Below are 27,976 nucleotides of genomic sequence, written 5' to 3'. Positions count from 1 at the left end.
TGTGTATATCTTTCCTGCACGCGTAGGCGAGTTTTGAGGTCTAGCATTCAAATCAACCCCCAAATCCCCTCCCCCTCCCCACCCCCACCCCCAAGACCCATATTCTCTTCGCTGTGCATTCTGGGAACTCATACAGAAGTTTCAAGATGGCGGCGAGCAGGAGGCTGGCCAAGGTAAATCATCCGACTTCGTAGTAGTCCCAGCACCTGAATTACGTTTCGATGTTCGGGTGGTTGACCCATATGTGAATATTCGACCCGGGCGGACCCTAGTCGGCCTTGTATTTGACGACATCTGCTCTAAGGAGCCCATTTTTATTAACGAGGTCACTACCTTGTCGATCTGATATTTGAAAGCAAAGCAACCGGCAAATAAGGCCAGTAACCATATCCAGGGAAAATAGTTCAACTAAAAATAGTGTTGATTGGCTACGTGAAAAGATTTGACCGTGGCCAGATTGGCGTGCACGATCGAGGCGTCGGTGTTCGATGACGCTCGCGTGATACGGTGAATTTCCAAGGCACAATGCGTCGCCTAGGCTAATCAGCTAACTTGCTATCCTCGGATCCGAGCTGCCGGTTAAGCTAGCTTGTCGCCGAACGTTGACGTAAATGAGTGAGTTGATGTTATCAGGCTTAGGTTCAAGTCTAACTTGTAACTTCTGTTGTTGTAATTGTAATTATTAATGTATGTATAATTTGAGGGTTGCAGTTTCGAGTTAGTACTTGGATCTGTGTCTTCCTGTTTCGTTTTTGTGTGTCTCATCCCACGATTCCTGTCACGGTTATTGTTTAATACCCCGAGTTAGTTACTTTAACTATTATCGATATAATGTTTGCATTTTCTATCCTTAAAACACCCTGATGAAATGCACTGTATTTAATAGTGAAAGTTTTTGCAAAAATTCAGTAGTTCTAGTTTTAATGTTAAAAAAAAAACTTGTTTTGTATAGCTGAACAACTACTGTCACTTGACGTTATTTACAATTAAATTTACTATGTATTTAGCATACAACGATGCTGAATTTTATACAAGTAAATTGACGTAGGTTTCCCCACGTCTGGACCATAAAAATGCTTTAAAAAAGTCTTTAGTAAAAGCAGATGTTACTGCACTGCGGTAAATTTGATAGATTTGTTGACAAACTGTTAGAGGTGGAAAGTTGACATTCTGGAAAAGGTGCCTAGTAAACCTATCGTTCACTGGTATGTGTGAAGACCTTTCAAAAGGGCACGCCCCGTGTTAATCTAGATCATGTGTTCATTTGTCAATCATTGATCCAAAGTGAGTATCTCCGAAACATTTTATACCGGTAAACATAGGATGGGATTTTTTTTATTTCAGCATTGTGGTTGAAAATAGTTTCTTAAAATCAGTTTTAGCGTATTTTCTCGACTATAATGTACTTTATTTCTTTATGCTCAAAATACATACATTTAGGGTATATGTGTTGCAGTCCTTTGTGCCAGTGATGAAAGTGCAAATTAATTTTAATATCACTGCCACAGGTTTATAGAAAAACACTTTGCTCCTCAGTACTCACTGCAAATGAAAGCATCAAGATGCGATTGCATGAATTAATATCTGCTATTATATTGTAATATGTTTCATAATCTCACCGCTCTGCACTATTGATTTAATAAATGATTTAATCATACCCAATTTTGGTGGAGGTACAGCATGATCATGCAGGCTGGCGACTACTTGGCTCGAAGCCCTATTTCACAGGCAGAGGCATTGCAGTAACTGCTAAGGCTGACCAGTTGCTTCAACTCCAGCAAGGGTGACCAAACTATTATTTGTACTCGCACCAGAGTGATCTATTTGAATCGTCCCACACAAGGCGACCACCATTTCACCTTGGATGTAGAACCTTCCACTCCACACATTATTTACGTGCATGGCCAAATAGCCAGCCAATAGGGGCTTTGTTATCCTGTTTACTGCAAAATATTTAGCTACCCATTTGCACGTGCACATCAGCTCATAAATACTGCTGTGACATCACCATGGTGACCCTTTTTGTGTTCCTTTGCTACTTTGGGGAGAGCAGCCGAAATGAGCTTCGAGGTGAACTGAGAATGATCAAAGGTGTTTTAAAACCAAAAAAAGTGACTCATGCTTTCTGGGAGTATTAAATACATGCAGTCACACAACAAGTGTGACCGGGTAACATTTTTACTCTCACACCCTTGAAAACTTTGAATACAGTAGTTCCTTGTTCATCCCCCATAGGTGAAATTCACTGGCTACTGCAGCACAGACACACAAAAAACAATAAATAGAACAATAATAGAATACAGTCTTAAAAGTAATAAACAGAATAACTATGTTTTGGACCGATATAGTGCAATTGTTTTCAGAACAAGTGCAGAAGTGTTATAAATACGTTTATCTTAGCATCACCCAGTGATGCTGGTGTCCACACGTGACTAATTTAATCACATTCTCAAGCCCTGTGAGCAGGTGAATTGCAGACAAATTGTACCCCAATGGATTTTGCTTAAATGTACTTTTCTTCTTAACCATTAACCCCCACCCTCCCGCAGGAACTTGATGAGATTCGCAGATCTGGAATGAAAAACTTCAGAAATATTCAAGTTGAGGAATCAAACCTATTGTCATGGCAAGGGCTCATTGTACCTGTAAGCAACTCTTATTTAACTGCCCTGACACCTTTTCGCCTTTCTATTTTATTGGCATTAATGTTCTCCGTTCCTTCCTAGGACAACCCTCCCTATGACAAAGGCGCGTTCAGGATCGAGATCATTTTTCCCACCGAGTACCCTTTCAAGCCTCCCAAGATCACGTTCAAAACAAAGATCTATCATCCCAATATTGATGAGAAGGGTCAAGTGTGTTTGCCGGTTATCAGTGCAGAGAACTGGAAACCAGCCACCAAAACTGACCAAGGTAGGCGTATTATTCTGGGCACTATTGAACAATTCATTTCTACTAGCTCAAACAATTTTGACACTTCTATAGAGAAGAGGTGTTTTAAAACAAAAACTCAGGATTTTAGGGCAGATAATTGAACCCAAGGTTAGGCACTCACTCTTGCAGTATACTTATCTACTATTTGCTCATTTCGGCTATACAGTGGTACCTCGACATATGATCGTAATCCGTTCTGAGACTGAAATCGTATGTCGAGCTTTTCGTAACTCCAGCGAACGTTTCCCATTGAAATAAATTGAAAACAAATTAATTCGTTCCAACCCTCTGAAAAAACACCAAAAACAGGTTATTGGATTGGAAAAAATGTTTTATTTCTTCTAATTCGCCATATATTGACAAAGTAATAAATAACGAGTGGTTTAATAGTAATAAAATGTGTTTAATAGATGTAAAATTAGACGCATTTCGCGGAGGGGAGAGACAACGACATACACGGAGGCGGGGGACTTTATCCACGGCACTCGTAAACAAACAAATGTAAATTAACTTGGATAAATATACAGACACACTCAAACATACATTTAATGTAACCTTACACAAAACTGAATTCTAGTTTTGTCTTAATCTTTTGTTACCTTCATTTTCCGGGTTAGCGGTTTGCCACGCCTCCACCCTCACGTTCGCTATCGATGGACTGTTTGCTGTTGTATTGCCTTCAAAATATTCCGAAAATGATGCACACAAATGTCCTCATAATAGGATAACGCACGACCACTTGCCAACGAGAAATAGTCTTCAAAGAACGATTGCGGGAGCTTCCTTCCTTAGAAAGAATAACAGGAAATGCAATAGCTGAGCTTACCCACGTATTGATTGTGGGTAATGAAGTTTTATTCTGAGAAAGGGTGCCATTGCCTATGGGTGTTGTGTGCACGAGTATACTTCATTACCCAGAAAGCCCTCTTTTTGCCCGCGCATGCGCGTTGTGCGTTTCCTGGTCGAAACTCGTCTGAATAAATCGTTCAGTCTTCGCAGATATAGTAGTTATACACGAAAGAGATGCGGCAAAAAAGACAGTGCTCTACTATGATAAACAGCCTCTCATGTCATGGCCACCTGGCTTGGTCGCATTTCGAAATTTTGATCGTATCGTGGGCGAATTATTCGATCGAAATTTTCGTCGTACCACAAGCATGTTGTATCACGAGGTACCTCTGTATTGAGGATAAAGATCCAACAGAATGCCCAAATCAAAATATGGTCTACATACAACAATGTTTAAAGTATGTATGTAATGTTACCAGCTTGTCAGAGAATTTAATCAGTGGAGCCAAGCAGGAACTCTGACAAGAAGAGCAAAATGTTTTTTTCACATTGCTGTACAATGGAGTAATGGAGTTTTTAACGTGATTACAAATACAGTACATTCCACAAAATGCCACCTGAATGGAAGCGCTTCGACCTGTTTTTCCAAATGTGGAAATCGGTTGCAAATACCTATTGTTTTACTAACAGTCATAAACATCAATCTACTCAATGCTAAGAATTCCCACAAGAGTAAATGTGATTTAACAATCTCAAAAGAGCAAACAACTAAAATGACCTATTTGCTACTAAATTGTTTGTATGATTGATTATCCAGCTTGACATAAAACAATTCTAGGCAGGAGATGGCAACAGCGTTCTAGCTATCAAAAAAAACCCTGTACAGCTCACAACTGCCTTCAACCACACGCATATAAATTCAACATAAACTTGCGGATCAGGTTATCTGACATAACCCAAACCTGACACACCAGATTGATTGTATCTTATACCCACTGCAAATATAATTTGCAAGTTTGCAATTAAATAACATAAAAAAATTGAGACGTTGTTTTTTTCAATCGTACTCCAAGGATCAACGGTAAACATTACTAGAATACGTCTACCAAATTTCATTCTGATTCATCCACGAATAAATAAGGGGCCAAAGTAGTTAAAACTTGAAATGACAATTTATTAGTTAGACACTCCAAAGATGACAGGAAAACTAAATTATTGTGTTTGACACGGGTATTATGTACATCTAATCGCGTTGTGTACTCGCAACGACCTGCCTGTCGAAATATCCTCGAGCAAAAGAGTGGAGCTCCTCTTGTTCTTGATACAATGTTTTATTTTGAAATGTATGTGACCACATGTTTTCTCTTGCAGTAATTCAGTCTCTCATTGCACTGGTGAATGACCCTCAGCCCGAGCATCCCTTGAGGGCAGACCTAGCAGAAGAATACTCAAAGGACCGTAAAAAATTCTTGAAGAACGCCGAAGAGTTTACAAAGAAACATGGCGAAAAGCGGCCAATGGACTGATCACTTGCTGTGCGTTTAGCCCTCTCTTTCTCCCCCTTACCTCGTATCTGCCCAACCAAATCTTTCTTCCCATCTGCCCTTTCTAAATTGCCGTCTTTTACCCTCCTTTACCATTCACGTTCCCCTCCGTTTTGCGCCCCACACTGCTCCCTCCATCTTGCACCCCGGGAGCGGCCCAGCTGAAGCAGGCAGTGGCAGCCTCAGTCTCCCTTCCCATCTGCTCTGTGGATCAGACCGCTTCCTATCCCTCCTCCCAGCCATAGATTTCCATACCTTCACTAACTTTCTACTCTTAAATAAGTCAAAATGAAAAAAAAATAGGCTAAGACATGGAGAGTTGAATAGGAATACTCAAGAGTAATGTGTTTTACTGTTTGCTTTTCTTCAAATATAAAAGATTGTTAAATAGATCTCACATAGATTTTTTTTTTCTCCAGAGATTTAAAAAGGGTTGATGACTCATTCTATTAGCCACGTTAGCAGTAACACATGAAGGGAAAGAGAAAATCGTAGAAGTATCATTTTTTTTGGCAGACTGCAGTTCCCTAACTGACTTCCACTGCTTCTAGACTTGCACTGTATTTTGTGGAATAATCCTACATTTTCCCTTGCCCAGATTGTAACCCTCTGAGCAAAGGCAAACTATTGCTGTCCCACATGTGAATTTAATTCTTATAGAAGTTCTGTATTTGTCACCAAAAAAAATCTCCCAATTATTCTCAGCAAGCTCCTTTTAGAGAACACGTTACACGTATTTTTATGGGTTTGATTAGTTGTACAAAAACACTTGTTCCCTGTGTGAAGGTTTTTTTGTTCCCTTACAAATGCCTTGTAATGTTCTTTTAATTACCAAAATAATTTGGATTGGCACTTTGATATATAAAATTGTCAAAGTAGGAAATTTGTACTGTCCATGTCTTTTCCCACTGAAAGCCATTGCAGTGTCACCATCTTCATTTAAGACATGCTGGCAACCACTTTCTGGCAGTAGATCAACTGCCAGCTTCCAGTGCTGAAACTGACTTAAATGGTCTACAAGGGGCGAGTTCTCCGAACCAGGAGGCCAAGTCACTCGCCCGGAGCGCAGTTAAGCTCAGACAGCACCGTGAAGCGAGCTGGGAGAAGGGCTAGCGGTTAAGGGGTATGTCAGTTGCACAGAAAGGTGACTGAGTGGCCAAAAAGCAATGCATAACAGCTGTTTGATCCAGTCTCAGTTCTTGTTTCGTAATAAAGATGGCTAACCATTTTGCCTCACTGTTTGTATACTAGTTAAGGTACACTATCCCAAATAATGGACAGTGAGCAGTAGACAGTAGATTGACTTATTCTGGTGCTGTACAATAGACAACAACCAATTAAACTCCACACACTCAACCATTAATGTGTATTTCAAACACCTTAGTACATACAAAGTTCAAAATTATGCCTCAATTTTTTATCAAGTTTAACATTTCTAAATAAATATATAAATTGTGATCAAATTAGGACTGATAAAGTGGACAAGCTTAATTTATATAAAATACCAACATTGTTTCAGTATTAGATTATAAGATTAGGACCACTGAGTAAATGGTGGTCAATATTCCCAGTATAAACTTTTAAAGTCAGAATTTTGGCCACCTTTTTTGTACTTTTTGGTACTTTTAAAATAAGTTCCAATCAGGTGTTGAAAACCATAGGATTTTAGAAGTGTTACAGAAAACCATCAATCCAGGGTGTCCAAAGTTAGCTGGACTTGGCTCCAGCACCCCCGCGACCTTTGTAAAGACAAATGGTACGAAAATGAATAAATGTTACAGAAAATATGGTTTGGGAACCCCTTGATTTCTATGATACACGAACTAAAGAGAAAGATTTTTTAAAAAGCAAGTAGAATTTGGGAGTAACATCACTTCATGGGCAATGGTATAGAATATAAAACGGTAGTATAATGTCAATTTAAGGAGAAAAGTCAGCAGACAACGTGTTGGGGACTTGGGAAAAAAATCAGAATTAGAACACAACTTTAAAAATAAATAAAAGACGTCACTCATTTTAAAATCGCGCTGGTTAATGGTTTGCTTTATTAAAGCTGAATTAGAAAATTCTGAGCCTCCCATGTAGTAATTGTCACGACAGTAATTTAGTCATGTCACCTTTAATTGCCGTCGCCATTGAATGGCGTCATCAATGTGCACTCGCCTCATTTCTCAAATATACACTATACTTCACTACACGGGCCTCTTTTGCTCTTCCTGCACTTTGGCCAAATATCTGATGGAAGGTACGAGCATGACATGATTTAAAAGTGAGTTTAGGAAATAAGATTGTTGAAGTGGAGTTGCTGTCAAGCTGTCGCTAAAACGCTAACCTGGAAGTAATCACAGAAGGGATGAACGGGAACAAGAAGATGGCGTCGTTTGAGGAGCATCCGGTAGGCGAAAAGAAAAATGTTAATACTACTGACTCCATTATGTTAACATTCCATCTGCTTCTAACATCTTGTTCATTTCCTGGAGATGGTTATTCGATTATAATTGTAGAAACCGCTCGAGAAGAAAGTTGCGATTTTACACTATATGAAAACATTCTGTTGTGAGCCTCACTGCTAGCAGTCTATGATTAGCAAGCGGTCTATTGGCTCATTAACATACAGTTTCTCATTGTACTGATGTATTGTACTGAAAGTGTACTTTTTGACGTTATTAGCTTGGCCGTGACGGTAAATTATGCCAGAAAAAAAGCATCCAGTGGCATAATGCGACTCGGTTAAACACCTGGGGGCGCCGTCTTTTGTAAACAAAACTTATCTATACCATCTAGCTGTCTCCGTGTGTGGTTGTAGTGCATACCTCAATTGTATAATTATTTCGGCATCGGAATCTTGCACTAAACACGTTTTAATGCTCTAGATTTGTTCTCGTCACCAAACTGCCTTTTTTTTAAATGAACAGTGAAAAAATAAGACCAATGGTCTACTTATGTTGTTTTATGTACAAACTTTGCTTATTACATACGTTAAGGGTTTCAATTGCACTGGGGTTATAAATTATTGCACAAAAAATATTCTTTACGTCGTCGGTCAATACCAAACCGAATAAGCAGCGAGTTACAAGTTTCACATTTGTTTCTTTTGCCACAACGGGAGGAAAACTTTCATGCTTTTCTCAACAACATAGCACACAGACAATATTTCATTTGCATGCATCGATAAGGGCCTGTGTATTAATCTTTCTGCTTGTAATTCTGTTAAATTCTGAATGGATTTTCTTTATTTTGTTCCTCTCTATTACAAACATTTCAGACAAAAGAAATGGAAATGTTAAGATGGAACCCAATGGGCTCAGTTGTTTTAACTTTACTGTCCATGTTAACACAGCCATTGATTACTGCTTTCACTTTTCCTTTCATTTGAGGGCCGTATGAACACATAAATCTCTGCGGGAGTCATTGCTGAAACAGACCTCAACACTGACTGCTGAAGCAAGCTTTAAAAAAAAAATAGCATGAGTCTTCAGCACCCTGGGACCCAAATCCCTCCCGTTCACCCGGATGTGGAGATGAAATCTCTGCCCTTCTATGATGTGCTTGATATCCTCATCAAGCCCTCTAGTTTAGGTCTGTCCTCATTTTTTCCATTTTATTTTTAACTTCTGAAACATGTTTGCTAATCTTTGTGGCACAATGAACAGTTTTGCTATTACTTAATTTCATCTACCAAGCCAAAATAACTTCTAACAATGATGAAATTAAAATGCACATTTTAATTTTACATTCATTGGTCATGTTTTCAGGAGCAAGTATTGCACAAAGATACCATCAAGAAAAGTATTTTGTCTTTGCCTTGACACCACAGCAAGTTCGGGAAGTATGCATATCCAGGTGAATCTTTGTCAAGAATTCTTTTCAGGAACACATTTCTAATCCAAGTCAAATACTTAATTGTGTTTCTTTACAGGGACTTTCTTCCAGGTGGCAGAAGAGATTATATGGTACAAATTCAATTAAGGTGGGGCTTTTTGGATTCTCAAGTGAGGAATAACATTTCAAAAAAAGCACACACAAATATTACATATAGCCTATTGGGAGGTCTGAAAACCATATTGCGGTACTAAAATCAACCTGATCCATGAAATATGGACTTTAAGATTGGATTGGATTGGATAACTTTATTCATCCCGTATTTGGGAAATTTCATTGTGACAGTAGCAAGAGGGTGATTAGACAGAACAACAAAGCAAAAGCACAAAGTGCCACGCAAATCAATGTGCCTGTACGGTGTATTGTTAATATATAGACCATTATCCTCTTTTTGTTAGTACCCATCTGCTTTTTGGCACAATGAACTGTTTGTTTGACTTTAATGACAATAATAATTTATCTTGTCCTCTTTTGTCAGGTTTTGCTTGTCAGAGACAAGTTGTCAACAAGAAGACAATTACCCAAACAGTCTCTGTATAAAGGTCAATGGAAAACTTTTTCCTTTACCAGTAAGTATTTGTGTAGCTCTAAAATATTGTGGGTCATTGTATAACTGTACCATAGTTTGCACTTTTTTTCCCATTTTATTTGTCGTGAATGACTTTTATTTTCAGTAAAGCATGTAACTGAGAAATCTTTCAGACCAGCTGTTCTATGCATTTCTAGTTTTGACCTAAAAAAATAAGTAGAATTTTAAATTGTCTGTCTGCCATAAGCAAGGGTGATTATAACTAATGACTTATTTTAAACTCAATTCAATATTTCCTGATTTCTTCATAACTTGCAAGAATGAGTCTTTGCGTGGATGTATTAATTTATGAAAGAGACTTTTTTTCAAATAATGTTTGACTAATGTTGGACCTACATTTGTATTAGGGTTTTGCACCACCCCCCAAAAATGGTGTCGAGCAAAAGAGACCAGGAAAACCTCTCAACATTACCTCATTGGTTCGACTGAGCTCTGCAGTGCCCAATCAGATTTCAGTGACTTGGGCACCTGAAATTGGGAAGGTAACGTACTTACTCAATTCATGTTTCTTCTTCTTATTGTCAACTGAACCTTATGTTGGGACACACGTTCTGATGTTTGCAGACCTACTCCATATCTGTGTACCTGGTGAGGCAGCTAACATCCCCACTGCTCCTTCAGAGGCTGAGGATGAAGGGGATCAGAAACCCAGACCACTCCAGAGCGCAAAGTAACGGCACTGCTAAATTAGATCTGTTCATTCATGTATTTACCCTCTCATATCAAAAAGCATGCTACATGTATACCGTATTTTCACGACTATAAGGCACACTTAAAAGTCTTAAATTTTCTCCAAAATAAACAGTGTGCCTTATAATCCAGTGTGCTTTATATATGGAAAAAAAATGTGTCATTCATTGAGGGTGCGCCTTATAGTTGTGAAAATACGGTATATAGTTTTTCTAAACCCAGTATATTGTACTGGTTGACCAGGCTATGTCAATGTGAAGATTGGTTCATTATGTTGATGTTTTTTTGGGAGATGATGTTGAGTTGTGAACAAAATTATCCATTCATTGCATGGTATTTAAAAGATACTTTTTGTTCTCTTTCTCTGTCTTATGCCATCTCAAGTTAAAGAGAAGCTGACTGCAGACCCAGAGAGTGAAGTTGCTACGACAAGTCTCCGAGTCTCCCTCTTGTGTCCGGTAAATACGTCTTTGTATTATAATTGTGTCGTTTTAAAGGAGCCAAAATAACCCCAAACTAATCACTTAACGAAGCGCAAGATGATGAACACTTGAGGAGGAGGGTTTTGCCACTAGGTGTCACTAATGCTTAAAATATTGGATCTAGTACAGTACTTCAATCCAGAGACTATATATAACCATGGACTCCTTCAAATCCATCTTCATTTTGATTGGGTTTCTTCAATAATTATCTACAGGGAAAAAAATGAAATAAAACAATTTCAAAAAAACATAGTGGACATTTGAGTCGTTTTCAAAATAATGTTATTGTAATTAAAGTTGAACTAACATGTTTTCATTTTTCCACCAGTTGGGTAAGATGCGACTTACGGTTCCTTGCCGAGCAGTGACTTGCTGTCACCTTCAATGCTTCGATGCTGCCCTCTACTTGCAAATGAATGAAAAGAAACCTTCCTGGGTCTGTCCTGTCTGTGACAAAAAGGCCACGTATGAAAGTCTCATCATTGATGGGTTGGTTCCGTTATTTATTTATTTTTAAGTCATGCCACAAAGCTGCCTTCCTGTCAACCACTGTTGAATTCTTATAGATTAGTATCTGTTTTATGCATTCATCTTGTTGTTTGTTAAATTTCGATAGAAAATCAGAGAAAAAATGTTAATCAGTTTTTGCCCTGATCACCCACTGCTACAAAGTAGTGTTGTGATCCAAATTTGGACATAAACCGGACCATAGTGGAACACTAATATAAAGTCAAAATGACAGTAAATATTTGTATACAAATCAGTATGGGTATTACCACTGCACTTTAATGAATGGTAAATGTTATTGAAAATGGATAAAGGGCTGAATATTGGCCATTAAAATATGCCTATACTCATGATGTAGATTATTCTTGGAGATCTTGAATGACTGTTCAGACGTGGATGAAATCAAGTTCCAGGAGGATGGTACCTGGTGTCCAATGAGACCAAAGAAAGAGTCTGTCAAGGTCTCATCTCGGTTGATTACAAAAATTGAGTGTGAGTATGTCGTGGAAAAACATTCTCTCTTTCAATTGGAGTTGTGAAGATGTACATTAGTAAGAAATATTCTTCCCTACGTCTTGATGTTTTCAGCTGTGGCTCCTTTGCGACAACCTTTGGTGATTCCACAAGCTACTGAGCCCCTCCCCGCAAAGAAGGTTGATATCATCGATTTGACTTTGGAAAGCTCGTCCTCCGATGACGAGGCGGACAGCCCAGATCCCCCTCTTAAGAAACGCTGTGTTTACATTTCCAAAACTGAAGACTTGCATACGAAGGGGTAAGAATGCACAACTTCTACCATCATAATCATTGAATAAATTGATTCTGATATTTGATTCAACTTAAAAAAATCCAACCGGAGACAATTTTCTTCACTGGTGTAGGAACCAATGCTAAATTCGGACTCTTTCTTCTCAGGGTATTGACTTATCAGCCTTCCAATCTACGCATGCCAACTGTTCAGGCCTTGGACCCGTCCTATCTGGCCTCTTCACTAAGCGATTTTACAGTCCCCTTTCATCCATCCACCTTGGCTAGCATCCCCACAGACATGCAGAGTAAGTCTATCAGCACCCAGCTGTTATTATTACAAAAATCATTTAAACAGAATATTCTGATGATTTGTCTCTTTTTTTAGGCCTGGACCTGTTCTCTTTAATTCAAGCGGACCCTCAGGTATGTAAATATATTGTAGCCTTTCACGGCAAGAATCAGAATTCAATTTAATCCTTTTTTTTATTTTATTTAAAAAAAAAAAAAAGCTTTTTATTAAACTTTATATTATACAGCTTACACATGTTCACAGCAAAATTGTCCCTTTATTACCTACTAAGCACTTTTCAATGCGCACAATAACACGAACCACCCAAAACGAAATTGAAATCTCATTATACTTGTATAATAATAATTTAGGCATTCTATTAAATACACCTTACACAAACGTGGGTATCCTATCGATGAGGCCACCAAAAAGACTTAATTTATTAACACATGGCCAAAATTAATGTAAAAGCCCATAATGGTCACTGAAAAAAACAAATTTGACAAGACTGGAATTTTTCAAAATGCATATTGATGAGTCACTAAGCTACAGGAGAATTACTTAGATGACACAAAACTGGAGCTTTTTGAAGACAACAGGAACACTTGGAACCTCTCCACTTTGATAAGGTAACAAAAAAGAATGCAGTCAACCCAGCCTACTTTTTCTTAGCCAGGAGCCCTACAGTATTTGGAAGCGTAATCCCAAGAGAAGCCTTCTTTTTCTTTCTTGGAAAGACCTTTTATTTTGAAATGGTTTATTTTTTTCCAGCATTACAGGCCTCCGCCCATGTTTCTGGAAAACCTGGCAAATTCCATGCAGAGCGTCACTTCTGCTAGCACTAGCGCAGCCCTGATTTCTGGCAGCCGCTACGAAACAAACTCCCACACAGTTGTCTCCGTCCACGAGAGTCGAGGCATCCAAGGTGGAGAAAGAAGTGCTGGAGGAGGAACTAACAACACTATATCGGATATTATTTCTTTAGACTGAGCCACCTTTTCCTGGACTTTTGATTCAACGTCTATTTTCTAAGGCTTTTTTTTTATTCTAAACTGTATGACAAAAACAGTTCAACTTTATTGGTCCTGTAAATCTTTTTCTATTTGTTTCTCTGCCTTAAAAAAAATATGTTAATCCAATTTTCTGCCATGAGGTTAATAATTGATAAACATAAACTGAGGACATGCATTTTTTTACCACTGTGATTTATTGTTGTTTTGAAAAAGTCATTTTAGACTGGACTTATTTCTTTACCAAAAAATAAATGAAAATGTTGGTAGTTTTGTCTGACTTTGAATGTGAAAATATTGACGTGCCTCATGAAAGCTTTCATGGAAGACGTGACATTTACAAGGCCACATAGGTGCCAAAATATTTTTGTTTTCTCACTGTTAATGAGACCTATAGTTTTCCTGGATTTTGAAATCCTTGCTCAAATGAAATAAGTTTCAACTGAAAATTATATTTATGGACATCTGGGGTTTAAGGGTCTGCCATTGGCTGGTCACCAATTTAGTTTCTTTGGACAGGGTCCAATTCAGTGATGCTTAAACTGCATAGACGGACACTATTAATAATTATGAAACAATTACCATGACATTCTAGTAAAACCATTCGATCTCAGACATTTATTCCAATTTTTTTACAATTGACTGAAAGACTAAAAACCCGTATTAGCAAATGCAATCACAAATAAACATTGCTTAATTGACTGCGAATCCTGTTGCAATTAGAAGTGGCAAAGATTATTGCGCTAGACCTATTTGTCACTAATTGTCTTATCATTGGAACCAATACTTACTTATACTTCTGAATAAACAAAAACAAATTAGCAACAGTCATCCAATAATGGGTTATCTTGTCAAGGGCCAAAAGAAATCCATGCCCCTATAACACAGTGTTAATTTTATGCACCACTGACAAGCTCAGTGCTAATCAATATCACTACAATAAAATACGACCTCACATCAATCCGCTGTGTGGGTGGAGGAATTAACTATTAGCAGGGAGTAAGAAAAATGTCAACGGTGGTTTTGAAAGAAATGTACTACAGTTGCCAGATCCACAATGACGCGTGCTCACAGCTTGCTGCACCCAGAGTTCCTGACGCAGCAGGAAGTCAAGTGTGGCTGCTTCTTGCTTTCTTGTTACACTTTTTTAATTTAAATAAAGGAGGTGGGCGCCTGTTGTGCAATTGCAAGAGATAATCAGGTCATTTATTCGATGAGTTACAGTTATATTAAATACTAAGTAACCACTGTGCTAGTGGCCTTTTTTAACCATTCGACCCTTGGTTGAAACAAAATTTTCATATTAATTGAATAATTAAACAACAGCCCTGACTTATTATTGCTGTGCGTGCAAAATCTTGGCCTTGAAATTTTTCATGCGAATACCCAATATTTGGGGACCTAAATCACCAAAATATGCAGCAAGTCAAATAGTTGTACGCATTTTTTTGTGCATTTAACCCCTGAGCACAAAAATCCAGCTTTCCAATAATACACTGGAATTATCCAGGATGAGCAAAAGGGAAATTAAAGGACTACTTACCGTAAAGCCTCAAACCTGACACAGGCAATAAATGAGGGTCTAAAATCTACTAGCAAAGCACCGCTTAACTAAACTACAAAGTCAACAAAATGGTATCAAATGTATTTTACACAGGTGAAATATTTTCTCTTTTTTTCTGGAGACAGATGTTGCAAAGTTTTTTATTGAGACCTTTTATCATTTCAAAGTCATCTGAATGGTAGGCAGCAAAATAAGCAAATATTTAGAAATACAGTAGATTGTTATTCCAGCTGACGAGTGTTCATTTTGATAGTGTTTCACTCAAGCATAATTGTGTTTTGAAATAGGGAGTCATTTGAGCATTATTGATTGTATTTTGCCATAACGATTCTGTTTGTACAATGCGAATAACAACAAACTCACGTAATATACATTCAAATGAATTTTAAAACCATTAATTACACTGTTACAAACTATCATAACTAAACAATTAGAGACTCTTTCCAAACTAATGCAATACATGAGATAACTACATATGAGATTAAGCATGTGGACCTTTTGCTATTGCATTTTTTTATTAATTCAACAAAAACATGAGACCACACAAAGCCTGAATATGTGCCTCTATTCAAATGCATCACTTGTTAAAAACATTACATTTTTATTCACGTTGACACCTTGATAATTATCAATATTTGGAAAATGGCAAGTCTGCTCATGTTTCAGTGCCATTGATGATGTTTGCCGTCCAATCCAAATGAACGAACTCTTTTGGACATCTCGCACCAAACATGGCAGACAATTAGTTAAATGGATTGCCCTGTAAGGGTTAAAAAATGTCTTAATTGGTGCATGAAAGAGTTATAGTTATCCATATTTAAATGATGAATGCTGTCATTGTATGCAAATATCATCACATTTTGATTTTAATGCCTGGAACATTGGGACGAGAACAAAACTAGTATTACAAAATCTTGTCCTTATATATATTCAATTGGACATGTATGTAAAAAATGTTTGCAAATCATTGAGTTATATTTTGATGATAATTTTACACAATCTACCAACTTTATTGGGTCAGGGTTTGTATTCATAAGGACTTCATTGCAAAAATCAAACTCCAATGTGAAACAAACATGACTATTTAAATTGACTCTTCACATAAATACATGAAACACCAATTGAAGTTAACGGGCACAGTGTGTACCGAATGAGGTAGATGTCAATAAATGTTCCCTTCTTTTTTATAATCGAACAAAATTGGATTAAAAGAAATACTGTAATCCATCACAGAAAAACACAAAACAATTGAAATAAACAAAATTTTCAACCCATAACTTACATACATGTTGTATTCATACTTTACTAATGTTTAACACTTACTGCGGGTCAATATAGTATCGTTCTCAAGATTCTTTTTATGTTGGAGCCGTGTGCACCATTTGAACAATTGGATAGATAACAAGAAAGTAGTCATAAATCAACACCAACTGTACAAATCTTCCTTTTTCCTTTTACTCTTCCCAATAGAAGAAAATGGAGATTGTCAATGGCAGCCAGTGAGTTAAGCAGTGTCTGACCAACCCATGATAGCAATTACTTTACAGTCTATTATCATGCAGCAATTTAGTGTAATCATTATTTCTAACCGAAAAAATTAAACTTGTATCGGTACAATATCGCTATCATAATTAGTCAGTGTCCAAATCATTACTGGCAACCACAAAAATTGTATCGGTGCAACACTAGCTTTATCTACTCTACTGTATAAACAAAATAAATAAAAACAAAAACAATCAAGATACAGCAGCATACAGTTAATATTACATGATTAGGCTCATGTTTTTATAAAGGTACTACGCTCTATTGCCCGTTAATGGGAGAGAAATTTAGGCCTTGTTCTGACTGGCACCCAAAACCAGTTTTTTAGGCAATCCAGATTGAAAGCCACGCGTACATGAGTATTTTTTTTTCTTTTTACTTAAGGTTTATATTAGGAGACATTACACAGATGCCTACCTTAGCAACTGATGCAGAAAAGCCTTTAACTGAGCGCTGATTGTCGACGCAACTATATTCAGATTACTTGCAAATGACTCCTGGATGGCAAATTAAAAGATTTGCCTGCAGTCCAAATGAATGTAACCACCACAAATAACAGATTGGACCGCTTTTGTTAATTCTTCCAGACTGTTATCGTTGCGCGTTTATATCAGCTCCTTGATGACTTGGAGAAATAGAGGCGGAGCAACTTGATACTCAGGGGGAGGACATGGAGTTCCTATGCCCATGAGCTGAGGAAGAAGATGATGAAGATGAGGAAGAGCAAGACGGCGGGAATTGCGTGGGACTGGGCTTCCCCAGAGTTGCACATTGGCTCCCACGATGTCCCATCATCCCCGCTAATGATGACTGGCGAGCAAAGAGGACTCCTGCAGAGCAAACATGAAGTTAGAATCAGCATTAGACCCTTTAGACTTGACTTGATCCATTCCCCTCCCAAGATTTAGTAGAAGTTTCATAATCTCATACAAAATATGGGGTTTAAATAACACCTTGAGGCTTGACGGCAGTCTACGGCATATACTTATATACGACTTTTTTCAGTTTTCTCTTGCCATTCTGTGTTTGCTGAAGAGTGTTTCCAAGAGTGAGTTTGGATTTGATTTGACAGCCATCACATCTTTGTCAAATCCGAGAGGCGGTAATTACGCCAAAGCGCAAGTTGCCAAAGTTAGACACACACGCATGCAGACGTGCACACACACACACACACACACACAATGACAATAAGCCCAATCGACCCTGAATCCACAGGCCCGGTTCTGAGATATTTAACCTTTTTAATTCTGTTGGACAGCCACTTCATTACAATGGATTTTATAGCAAAGACATCAAATTGTGCAGAGGACTAAGCACCAGGGTGCTGCTATAACTTATTGAATTTCCTGCCTGCAATTACATCAGCAAACGGCCCCTCTATTTACCTGTGTAGACAACTCCATTTATTTCTATTGACATGTTGATGCTGCTAATGCCGTTGGTAGACAGGTTCAATGCGGTCTCTTGTCTATCATCTGTCAAGAGAGGAGGCAGAGGAAAACTCAATATGAGCATTTAGAAGTGGAACAGAAGAAGCCAGAGGAGCGCTGTCGAGTATTGGTGATAATGTGGAGAGTGACAGTAAGCGGAGAGCTTTATTAATGACTTCTGAGGAGAAAAAAACTCGCGTAGGATCTTACAAAGTACATCATAACAGCGTTTCTGGGGGAAAGGCATTGTTTTATTTGGTTCTAAATTTGGATTTTAAGAAAAGACTTTCTATTTGTATCTGTCAGATGGAGATAATCTAACCGAATCCAATCACGACACACTGTTGGAAGATCTTCAATCGATGTATTGATCTGAGAGATGTCTCTGATAATGCTACAATAATGATATACTCTATTGAGTGAAAAAAAAGATTATAGACTTGTTGTGTGTTTGTAAGCTTGACAGGCGAACCCCTTGTTTCATGGAAGAGCGATGAACATACAAGTGTTGTGATTTGTGGTGTGGACTCCTTCTGGGCATAAGTTATTTTCACTTGACGGGAACTGTACTACAGAACAAGAAATTTTGCAGAAACGTGATAAGCTCACATTAGAAACTTGTTGGATCTCCTAATAAATTTGAGGGAAGTAGTAGAGATGACCAGAGGACATTTTCCTATAGGCTGAGCTCTGCAATACTGAACAACACTTCTGATTGAAATAATGTTCTAGCCCCTGCTGTTTTTTTGATTGTCAACCAGAGTGAGACTTCATCTGCATGTAATGATCCGTGAGGGTGTCCAAGTGTGTGTGTGTGTGTGGGGGGGGGGGGGGGGGGGTCACTACTATGCTTCACCAATGGTTATTGGCTAACGGTATTACCCGGGTCATTTCTTTCTCTGTGCATTGAATACAAATGACAGCGCTGTTCAGAATGTCTTTGAAGACTTAGTTAGGACAGCGCTTGCCTGACTTTTGGTGTGGAAATTGGTGAAGTTGAGTCGCGAATGTCTTTTGGATTGTTGTTTCACTTCAGCTTGAGGTCACAAACTGATTGGTTGAATCCCTCAGAATTGGAAATGGTTTCATCACTCACAGCAAGTCGCCCAGGTTATGAAGCTGCAAAGCACCCCCAGTCCCGCACACTACCTCCTTCATGTTTGATTGTTGCTATAATGGGCTTTTTCAGAAATGTGTTTCATTCACACCAGATGAAACACGCCTAATCATCATTGTGCTTAAAGGCAAAATTTTGTAAACTGGCAACTCCTGGGAGGCTTTTCAATCCTTCACATTTTTTCCATTTCTTGTTACTGAGTCTCACTATAATTTTATCAGATGTAATGCGTCATGAATGACCTTAGAACCCTTTCCAGCCTGAAAGATACTATACTTTCTTCTCATCCGTTCTTTTTTTTGTTTTGATCGTGGCAATTTGTAGCATTTTATGTTTTCTTCGGTTATCTTAGTTTGCTTTTTATATTAGGGGAAGGAACGGGTCACCGATTGAGTGAGAGACTAGAGAATGATTCTACATAGGGTGACAATTCTAAAAAAAATTGAGACGGCACTTGACTTTTTTTAGGACGTCTAAAAAGACTCGAAATTCGCATCACTTATCTGTTCTGTTGGAGCTTGTCTAAAAACAATCTAAAAACGGTCACCTCTGTTGTTGAGTTTGATGCTTAGCGGTATCTGGGTAGCCATGGCCAGCATATTATGTTGCAGTGCTTGTTGCATGGCCCTCTGTTGCTCCTCTGCTACCATCATCTTCCTCTTCTCTTGGGGCTCGCTGCTTTCTAGCTTATCCCGGAGCTGCTCCAAAGCAGCAGCCTGGATCGCGGCTTGAGTCGCCGCCACCGCGTGAGCTGCAGCCGCCGCCTGACTCGTCACAGTCGCAATGTGATGGCGGCTGGGAGACAGAGGCAGGACAACTCGACCGGACAGGCAGCTGGCCACCACGGCATCCTCTGGAAAAGGGAATGTGTTTTATTGTTGGCTCATTCACTGCCATGGACGAGTACTATACTCGCCCATTGTATTTTTCCAGCAGGGATGTCAGTGATGGTTGTTCAAGCAATTTTGGAGGTGATGGTTGCCGTGTAAAGATGGAGAACTGCTGTTCTCAAAAGTTCTATTACCTTTCTCAAAAATAGGTATCTGGGAATTGGCGGGCATTTGTAAGTGGGCAAGTTGTATCCTTGGTGAGGACAGCAGTCCGGGGGTGCCGACAGGAGAGTAGTCAAAGATGGGAGAAGCGTAGCTCTGCCGGCGGCCTTCCCGCCGATTGCTGTCGATAGCTGCTTGGAGCTCACTGGGGGAGCTGAGTCCCCGCTTTTCACATTCATATGGGTAGAGGTACTTCATGTACCTGTGAGAAAAGAACACATTCTATTATTTAAAAATATCACAATATAAGCATCATCGAATCTCCTGCAATTCTTAGCCATATTCGCCATGCGATTGATGGAAAAAAGTGGCAAAGTGTACTCCAATTCAGCTTACACTGACCTAAATTAAGGCTGCAGAAAATGGTCGGCTAGCTCGGTGATTGTAAGTAAATATCTGCTATCCAGATTTGTGTGCTGGAATAACAATATTTAAAACTGTAACTGTGGTTGTCAGATGTAAACCCAGAGCAATAACTTATATCTTTTGTGATTGTTCCCTGACTAGAGTGCAGGTTATTAAGCATCTCAAGTGTCTTGTCGTCTCGTACTCACTGTGTTCGGAGAGTAAAAGCTGCACTGGTAATGGAGGTAGGAAGGTTAAGGCCTTTGGTGATCTCACGCCATATTTTCTTATTGATGACTTCCACTAAGCCGCCTTTTTCGGTGACGAGCTTGTAGAGCATGTAGAGATCCAACACCTGCTTTGCCATGATAGGAATCCGATTCACTGGGGTCCCTGCAGAAAGCAAACACAATATCCACAATCAATTCCATTAACTCTGGTTCCTCCATCAATAGGCGTCTCCACCTACTTATAAACACAATTTATCTCAAGCCAATCAAATGTCTGACAGTTTTGTGCACAGAAAGAAATGAAACATTCTGAAAGTTTCTTCTTTCTTATCTTTCAATTGACTTAGCAACGGCTTTTTTAAAAACTATAAATGTAGCAATTCTGTGCCTTAACAACCAACAAACATTCCAGTTCAAATTGTATCATCCAGGAATGAATGAAAACAGAAGAACATTCTGTGTAGCAAAATGTTTCCAAAACATTATGATTATAATCCGTTGTAAATGGGAAGACATTTGATACTTAACAACCAAGCTGAGACTTTTTTTTTTTGCAAACTAAAAACACTGACAATAATTTGTAGTATTTGCAATTAAGTGTCACGCCATGAGACAGAATGCACACTCTTTGTTTTAAGATTCCACGGTGGTTGACCCCGAGATAATTAACCTGCATTTTGCTGATAGAGTTCCATTGTGGCCATTGGATTTACCATAATAGAGATCAATAGCTCCAGAAATATAGTGCAAGTGGCAACGAGGCCTATACAGTGAGGGGGAGGAGAGCTTGAAGTATCGTCTGAGGTGGTAAAACCACATCAATTAAGGCCAGTAATTATGGGTTCATTTTGTGGTGCTGGCATGGGAACATACGAGAGAGACTCTATTAAAACACAAGATTGATGTCCACTTCTCCTCTAAGGACAATATCATCAATACATCAAGGCTGCACAACTTGCAACCAGCAGAAAGTGCCCAAGTGGCCGCAGTTCCACCAAAAATTGCATCGGCAGGTAATGAACTTTCACGGATAGCTGAATTGGTCTAATTAACTCATTGGATGCCATTGACAGTGATACTCGTCCAATTCTTTGAACCAAGATAAATGGCGTAGAATCATATTGTTTCAGTGCCATGACCGACAAAAGACGTCCAATCTGTTTGAACCGGCAGGAACTGGCAGTGATCGATGAGCACATTATTAGCATAGTAAAATTTTTAACACTTCAGAGACAGGATGGACAGGTATTTAAAAGATTTAACACCGCTAAGCCTTTACAGAGCAAGTGAATATTTTAGTTAATTAAAAAATAATAATAATGTTAGCATTTTTTTCATGATCATTATATTTTTTATATTAATAAATAAATGTATACATTTATACCTTGTTAGTAAAACCTCATTGACTGTGAAAACTGTTTATTGCTATATACTATATACCACATGTGTCAAAGTGGTGGCCCGTTGGCCAAATCTGGCCCGCCATATCATTTTGTGTGGCCCGAGAAAGTAAATCATGAGTGCCGACTTTCTCTTTTAGGATCAAATTAAAATGAAGATTATAGATGTATATATTAAATTTCCTAATTTTCCCCCTTTTAAATCCATAATTGTAATTTTTTAATCATTTTTTTCTGTGTTTTTAGTTCAAAAATCATTTTGTAAAATCGAAAAATATATTTAAAAAAAGCTAAAATAAACATTGTTTTAGATCTATAGAAAACTAAATATTCAGGGCCTTTAATCCAGTTCATTTAATCAATTTATTTAAAAAAATCTAAATATTATATCTAAAATGGTCCTCGCGAACCAACCCGAGTCTGACACCCTTGCTATATACTATTATTATTACTGTTATTTCTCAAGTAACACTCTTTTTTCATAATGTTTACATAAGTGACCATCCAATTCCTTAAAACCAAGAAGACTGGCTGTGGGTGCTTATTTTTCAGTACCATCGACAACGGTGGACGTACAATTCTTTTTGACTGGGAGAAGCGAAAGATCCAGTTAGTTAAATGAGTGCCTTGTAAAAGTAAAAAAAAAGAGTGGTCTCGCATGATAGGGTTAAATTAGCGCACTGCCCAGCACACAAATATGCCAAGGGGGGCACTGGAACGATTGGGATACAAGGTCATGAAGTTCTTCAAGGAAACTAGGCTCTTTCAATACTGACATTGATGTATTTGTCCCATTGATCCAGTGAAAGAGATATCAAGTATAAAAGAGTGAAGATCGGGGCCTGTTGTCGTCACAAATTATCTCCTGAGGTCATATATCACACTGACAATTAACGATGGTGGTGCAGACTAAAGAACTACTGATTAGACTCTTTAACGGAGTCCAACAGTTGCCTTCAATGGATGTTCTCCAAGTCAAGTGAAATTATAATTGGAGAAAAGTCAAGCATCGGGACCTACGGGCTGCTAAATTCAAGCTGATGCTTGCTTTCATTGCTGATCGCTTTGCTTTTCCAAGTTTGCACTTCCACGTCGATAAGAGGATGAAAAATTCTCCTTCTCATTGATTTTGCTCTTTTACCTTGTGAAATGAACAATAGCGCGTACTAGCACATAGGAGGAGATAGGACCCCACTGCCATAGCTCCTCCATTAATTGATTAAAAGTCAAATATTGACACACAAGTCTTTTGTCCCCACCGTGTATAAAAAAGAGGAAAAAAACTCGACTAGAAAACAAAACATAAAGTGAAAGTGAAGGAAGCTTAGAAGCTAAAACAGGAGACCTATTGCAAAGCACCAAACGACCTAATTTAGTGCCAGTTCAATCGATGGTGCGCCCATTTATTCAAAGTAACACTAAAGGAGCCTTTTCTTCTACAACAAAGTATTCAAAGCAATAAGACAGAGGACAAAAGTTGACAGAGTTAAGAAAAAGTGCTGACGCCAGTCTTCAGAGATCATTTGGAACTGCAACCTCGGAGTAACGGTAAATCGCAAAAGAGTATTTATCAAGACACAAAAAAGATGTTCCCAATCCATTGTCTTTTTTTTCCTTTGATGGAATCTCTCATTTAACCTTCCATGTCTTACTTCTAACAGCCGAGTGAATATTGGGGATTTGCAACACAATCAGGAGCCACAACTTTGAATTTCTTGGGAAGTTTCATCAGATGTATGCTTTCTTCTTTGATTGAAAAAAAAAAACAATCATAAAGGCCCTTTACATTTAAGTGCAACAAAATGATGCACATAGAACTACATTTACACAAGGAAAAAGGACTGTATTATCATTAAAGTGTTGATATTTTGGGGGAAATCTCACTTTTTACAAAACATCAACAATAACATACCGCGTTTCTGCATGAAACTGAAGAGGTCATCCAGAAATTCTTTACGCTTTCCGTCATCATCCAGTTCATACAACTAGACAAAAAAAAGGAAGGAAGACCAGTAATTACAAAAATGATAATAAAAATGTTTTGTCTCCTAGCAATTAAAGATACTACCATATATTCTATATGAGCTCAACCTTCAAAGTACAGTATCTTAAAACAGCCATTCCAGGATGTAGATTGTAGAAGCTGTAAAAATACATTTTCAAAATGTCAAATTTGGATTTTACATTATTACATTACATTAAAAATGTAGAATTTCAACTGTGAAAAAGTTATGTTCATAAATGCACTGTATCTTTTAACAGACAGAATGTCTTTAGCAATAGACTTTGCAGACCAGTAAACACATTGTGCATTACTGTCATCTATTTAGGATGAGCACGCTCTGATTTTTTTTCCCTTTACCTTAACCTTTCAGTATTTCTTTACTGTGGACCACCTGTATGTAGGTCAGCCCTGACAAAGCAGTCGTAAATTCTCTTCCTCTGTCACAAACACACACACACACACACACACACACACACACACACACACACACACACACACACACACACACACACACACACACACAAAAACATTGTTTTCCACATCCATATCTCTTAACCAAACCACAACCCCCCTGCCATTTCTTTCTCAGTCCTGACCTACTCCAGTACTTTAACCCTTATACTATACACAGCGATCACTAGAGTGGACAGATATTCAAAAGTTGACGTTTTACCCTTTATACACCAATCAACTATTTCTAACTTTTTTTTAAAAGTCTTTTTATACACCCTTAACATAGCATAGGGCCAGTGAGAATTAATGGTCATTAAAAAAACTTCAATACGAGCAATTGTAGTAATATTCTATATATACAAATTATTATTGGTCATTATCGCACATTTTTCTGACTGTTAATAAATTCATAAATCTATACAATGCATTAAAGACTAAATTCATGAAACAAATAATAACAGAACTACACACACTGGTTGCATCCTGAGTGACACACTAATATTTTCTTTAATGTAAAGAATTTAACACATTGCATGCCATTGATGAAAACAGACGTTCAATTCATTCAAACCAGAAAAACTAGGTGTGAATGCTCATGTGTTAGTACCAATGACAGCAACGGAAGCCCAATTTATTTTGACCATTTGCATTCAAAATCAAAACATCTAGCACCGTCAATGGGATCACATAATGACAGGAAGCAAAATAGAAATAGAGAAATTAATGGGATGATTTCTAGCTGTTGCGAGGTTGGTCATTCAAAAGAATGCCAATGTTTCAAATTCTGTCATGGCGTGTATGTGCATGAGTGAGTACATGCCATGCAAATATGTAGGAAAATGTGAGTTAAATCTTCCATCGAGGTAGCACAATAAATATTGTACAGATTCATTTTCACATGAATTTTCTGTATTACTTGTTTTTCCTTTCTGTTTAAGCCTGCAGACATATTTCCCTTCAATTATTCACACTATTTTGTTTTAATTGTTAATGCATTCACCCTAAATTATGAAATGTTATGACCACAAATGTTGTGTATTTACAGTGTGTGTAGCTTCAAACATTTTCGGAGCATCTGAAAGTATGAGGAGGGGGTTGTTTTATTACTTTCTGCAGCTACCATGAACAAAAACAAACTTATTACTGATTAACAATCATTTATGATCATTTATAGGTCTTACTTGTGTTTGACACTAAGGCATTTTAACTCATTTAAGTGGATTCAGGAGCCAAATTTGATCTCTCACCTGCTTAAACTGCTCCTCATACGTCCACTCGTGGTGCTGAGGCTGCAGGGGTCGCGGGGGACACTCGGGGCGGCGTCCCAGGAACGACCCCCCGGGGACTCGGCTCATCGGATGCACCGACTCGCTCTTCTCGGACAAGCAAGTTTCCTCGTAATGATTCGAAGGCTCTCGCTCGTCCTCGAGTGCCTCCTGCTCATCCATGTCCTGCGAGTCTTCCATCTCGCCGTTCTCCATGCTGTTTCGGGGGGAGCTTCTGTCCTCGCAGGCTCCGCAGACCTGCGTGGCGCTGCGCGTGAACCCGGGTGGAGAACCGGGAGGAGAACCGGCGGCCAAAGCGCCGTGCATGGCCGTCTGGTAATGGCGGAAGGCCAGGGCTTGCTGGTGTATCCGGCTCTCCACCATCGACATCGGGCAGAGGTCTCGCTCCTTCCCCGATGGACGCAGTTTGTCGTCCAGGGCAAGTCGCTCCGCCTGTTGCCGCTGGAGGTTCTCCATGACCGCCTTGAGCTTCATGCCGTGTCGCTGAGCCTGCACGCCGGCGAAGGGGGTGTGCGAGGAGGCGGGGGGTGCTCGGAGGAAAATCTTGCCGGTGGGCGAGAAGCAGCCTTCCTGCGTGGAGACAATTATCACTTCTTTACAGTTTTTTTTTGCCCAAAAGTAACTCTACAACCCAAAGAGGATTTAGAACCCACCCTGAAAAAGTCCCAAAAGTGAGCAAAGTTGAGTTGTTAATGTGCAGTGCATCACAATGAAATCATCTTTAATAAAATGGAAGGGCTTACCAGAGAAGATTTAGTTCCTAAACTTCTGTTATCAACCATGCTTCTTTTTTTTCTGGGGTGCAAAAATATAGTTTTAGTTTTAATCAACAGTGATGGACAGCATGAATCCTGTCAAGATGAGGTTGTTGGTTAAATAGATGACTTGAGCGATACTGGGATTGAATATAGTGGAGCTGAGGAGTTAATGGCAACAAGTGGATGGTGAGAATGACCCCTGAAGTCACAGATCAGTCCCCCTGCTCATCTGCTGACATCATATCAATACTGCCACAAGGAGGAGGAACGTCACACTCCTGTGGTTGGCTCATTTGTACACTTTGGCAACATTTGCCAATTGCTTTTCATTTGTTTCAATCAAGCCCTTCAAATGACAATTTAGGTGTTCGTGGTCTATATTTATCTATTGCAGAAATTAGGAAATGATCAAATATAGAGATTATTTAAAAAAAAAGATAAATGCCTGCATAGGAGTGTATAATATGGAATTTATTTGTGATTTAGGGGAAATGTTGATTAACAAATGCAGAGAATTAATCACCTGCAGATTCATGGCAGAAAAAAAATAAGTATGCCTTAAAGCACTTTTTCAAAAAATGTAAAAATGCTAAATGTTCCAGTAAAAGAAAAAGATTTTTATGGACCACTCTTTGAACTTTAAAATTGTGCTTTATTTTCCTGGAGGGAAAAAAAGAAAGAAACATTTTTGTTTTACAAGCTAAAGAAACTGAGAACAGTCAATCTATATCAGCGTATCCATTTTAAGACTTAATCGTAATGTATTACTTAGAATGATAATAATAACAATTCCAATGAAGCAGCAATCTTTATTTACAATGTACGCTTATATTAGGAGTTCAAATTAGGCTGATTAGATGCTTTGTTTTACCATGTTACATTGCATTTTCTGATATCTCAGAAGGAAAACATCAGATTTTGTGAAATGGAATTATACAAATTTCATGTGCAGCCAAACAAACCCCTGATTGAATGCAATTATTGTTTGGCTGGGGGAATAATAACATACCAGTGTCCAAAATGTCATATGCTGTTTTCTAAGGGAATTTGGATTTGGTAATAAATAGCAACAATATCAAACAATATCAACCTTGAAATTATGTATTGACATCTGCAAGGGTGCCAAGAGGTTGAAACTGATTTTAATTGACATATATAGTTATTATCTTTATTCTTATCATATATGTATTTATTTATTTTAGATCTATTTATATATCATAGGATAATCAGAAATAACTCTTATATTACACTGCCATCTACTGCCCACTCCCTCATCATCAGGGAAAACATAGATTATGTCAACGGCCGTGTAAATATTGTGTTATTCC

General features: G+C 38.4%; 3 protein-coding genes across 3 annotated transcripts; 2 read left to right on the top strand and 1 right to left on the bottom strand.

The window, feature by feature from the left end:
- Window positions 1-26: 26 nt before the first annotated feature.
- On the top strand, window positions 27-6,493 carry LOC144074629 (ubiquitin-conjugating enzyme E2 L3). The gene is made up of 4 exons (XM_077601153.1): window positions 27-173; window positions 2,550-2,645; window positions 2,727-2,913; window positions 5,095-6,493. The coding sequence occupies exons 1-4, from the start codon at window positions 147-149 to the stop codon at window positions 5,247-5,249; spliced, it is 465 nt and encodes a 154-aa protein (XP_077457279.1). The 5' UTR covers window positions 27-146; the 3' UTR covers window positions 5,250-6,493.
- Window positions 6,494-7,404: 911 nt separating this feature from the next.
- Window positions 7,405-13,735, top strand: pias2 (protein inhibitor of activated STAT, 2). The gene is made up of 14 exons (XM_077601409.1): window positions 7,405-7,662; window positions 8,645-8,846; window positions 9,023-9,110; window positions 9,187-9,237; window positions 9,628-9,718; window positions 10,086-10,220; window positions 10,303-10,408; window positions 10,813-10,886; window positions 11,239-11,399; window positions 11,776-11,909; window positions 12,006-12,192; window positions 12,333-12,472; window positions 12,553-12,590; window positions 13,228-13,735. The coding sequence occupies exons 2-14, from the start codon at window positions 8,735-8,737 to the stop codon at window positions 13,444-13,446; spliced, it is 1,536 nt and encodes a 511-aa protein (XP_077457535.1). The 5' UTR covers window positions 7,405-7,662; window positions 8,645-8,734; the 3' UTR covers window positions 13,447-13,735.
- Window positions 13,736-16,920: 3,185 nt separating this feature from the next.
- arid3c (AT rich interactive domain 3C (BRIGHT-like)) lies at window positions 16,921-26,877 on the bottom strand. The gene is made up of 8 exons (XM_077601827.1): window positions 26,634-26,877; window positions 25,852-26,460; window positions 24,059-24,131; window positions 20,726-20,909; window positions 20,144-20,373; window positions 19,667-19,972; window positions 17,958-18,047; window positions 16,921-17,402 (listed from the first exon to the last, which is right to left on the bottom strand). Exons 1-8 carry the CDS (start codon window positions 26,670-26,672, stop codon window positions 17,230-17,232), a joined length of 1,704 nt encoding a protein of 567 aa, XP_077457953.1. The 5' UTR covers window positions 26,673-26,877; the 3' UTR covers window positions 16,921-17,229.
- Between the last annotated feature and the right edge of the window lie 1,099 nt (window positions 26,878-27,976).

The sequence above is a fragment of the Stigmatopora argus genome, chromosome 5 (assembly GCF_051989625.1).
Source record: "Stigmatopora argus isolate UIUO_Sarg chromosome 5, RoL_Sarg_1.0, whole genome shotgun sequence".
Lineage (NCBI taxonomy): Eukaryota > Metazoa > Chordata > Actinopteri > Syngnathiformes > Syngnathidae > Stigmatopora > Stigmatopora argus.
The sequence above is the reverse complement of the archived record's forward strand: the minus strand, read 5'-3'. Positions and strand labels throughout refer to the sequence as shown.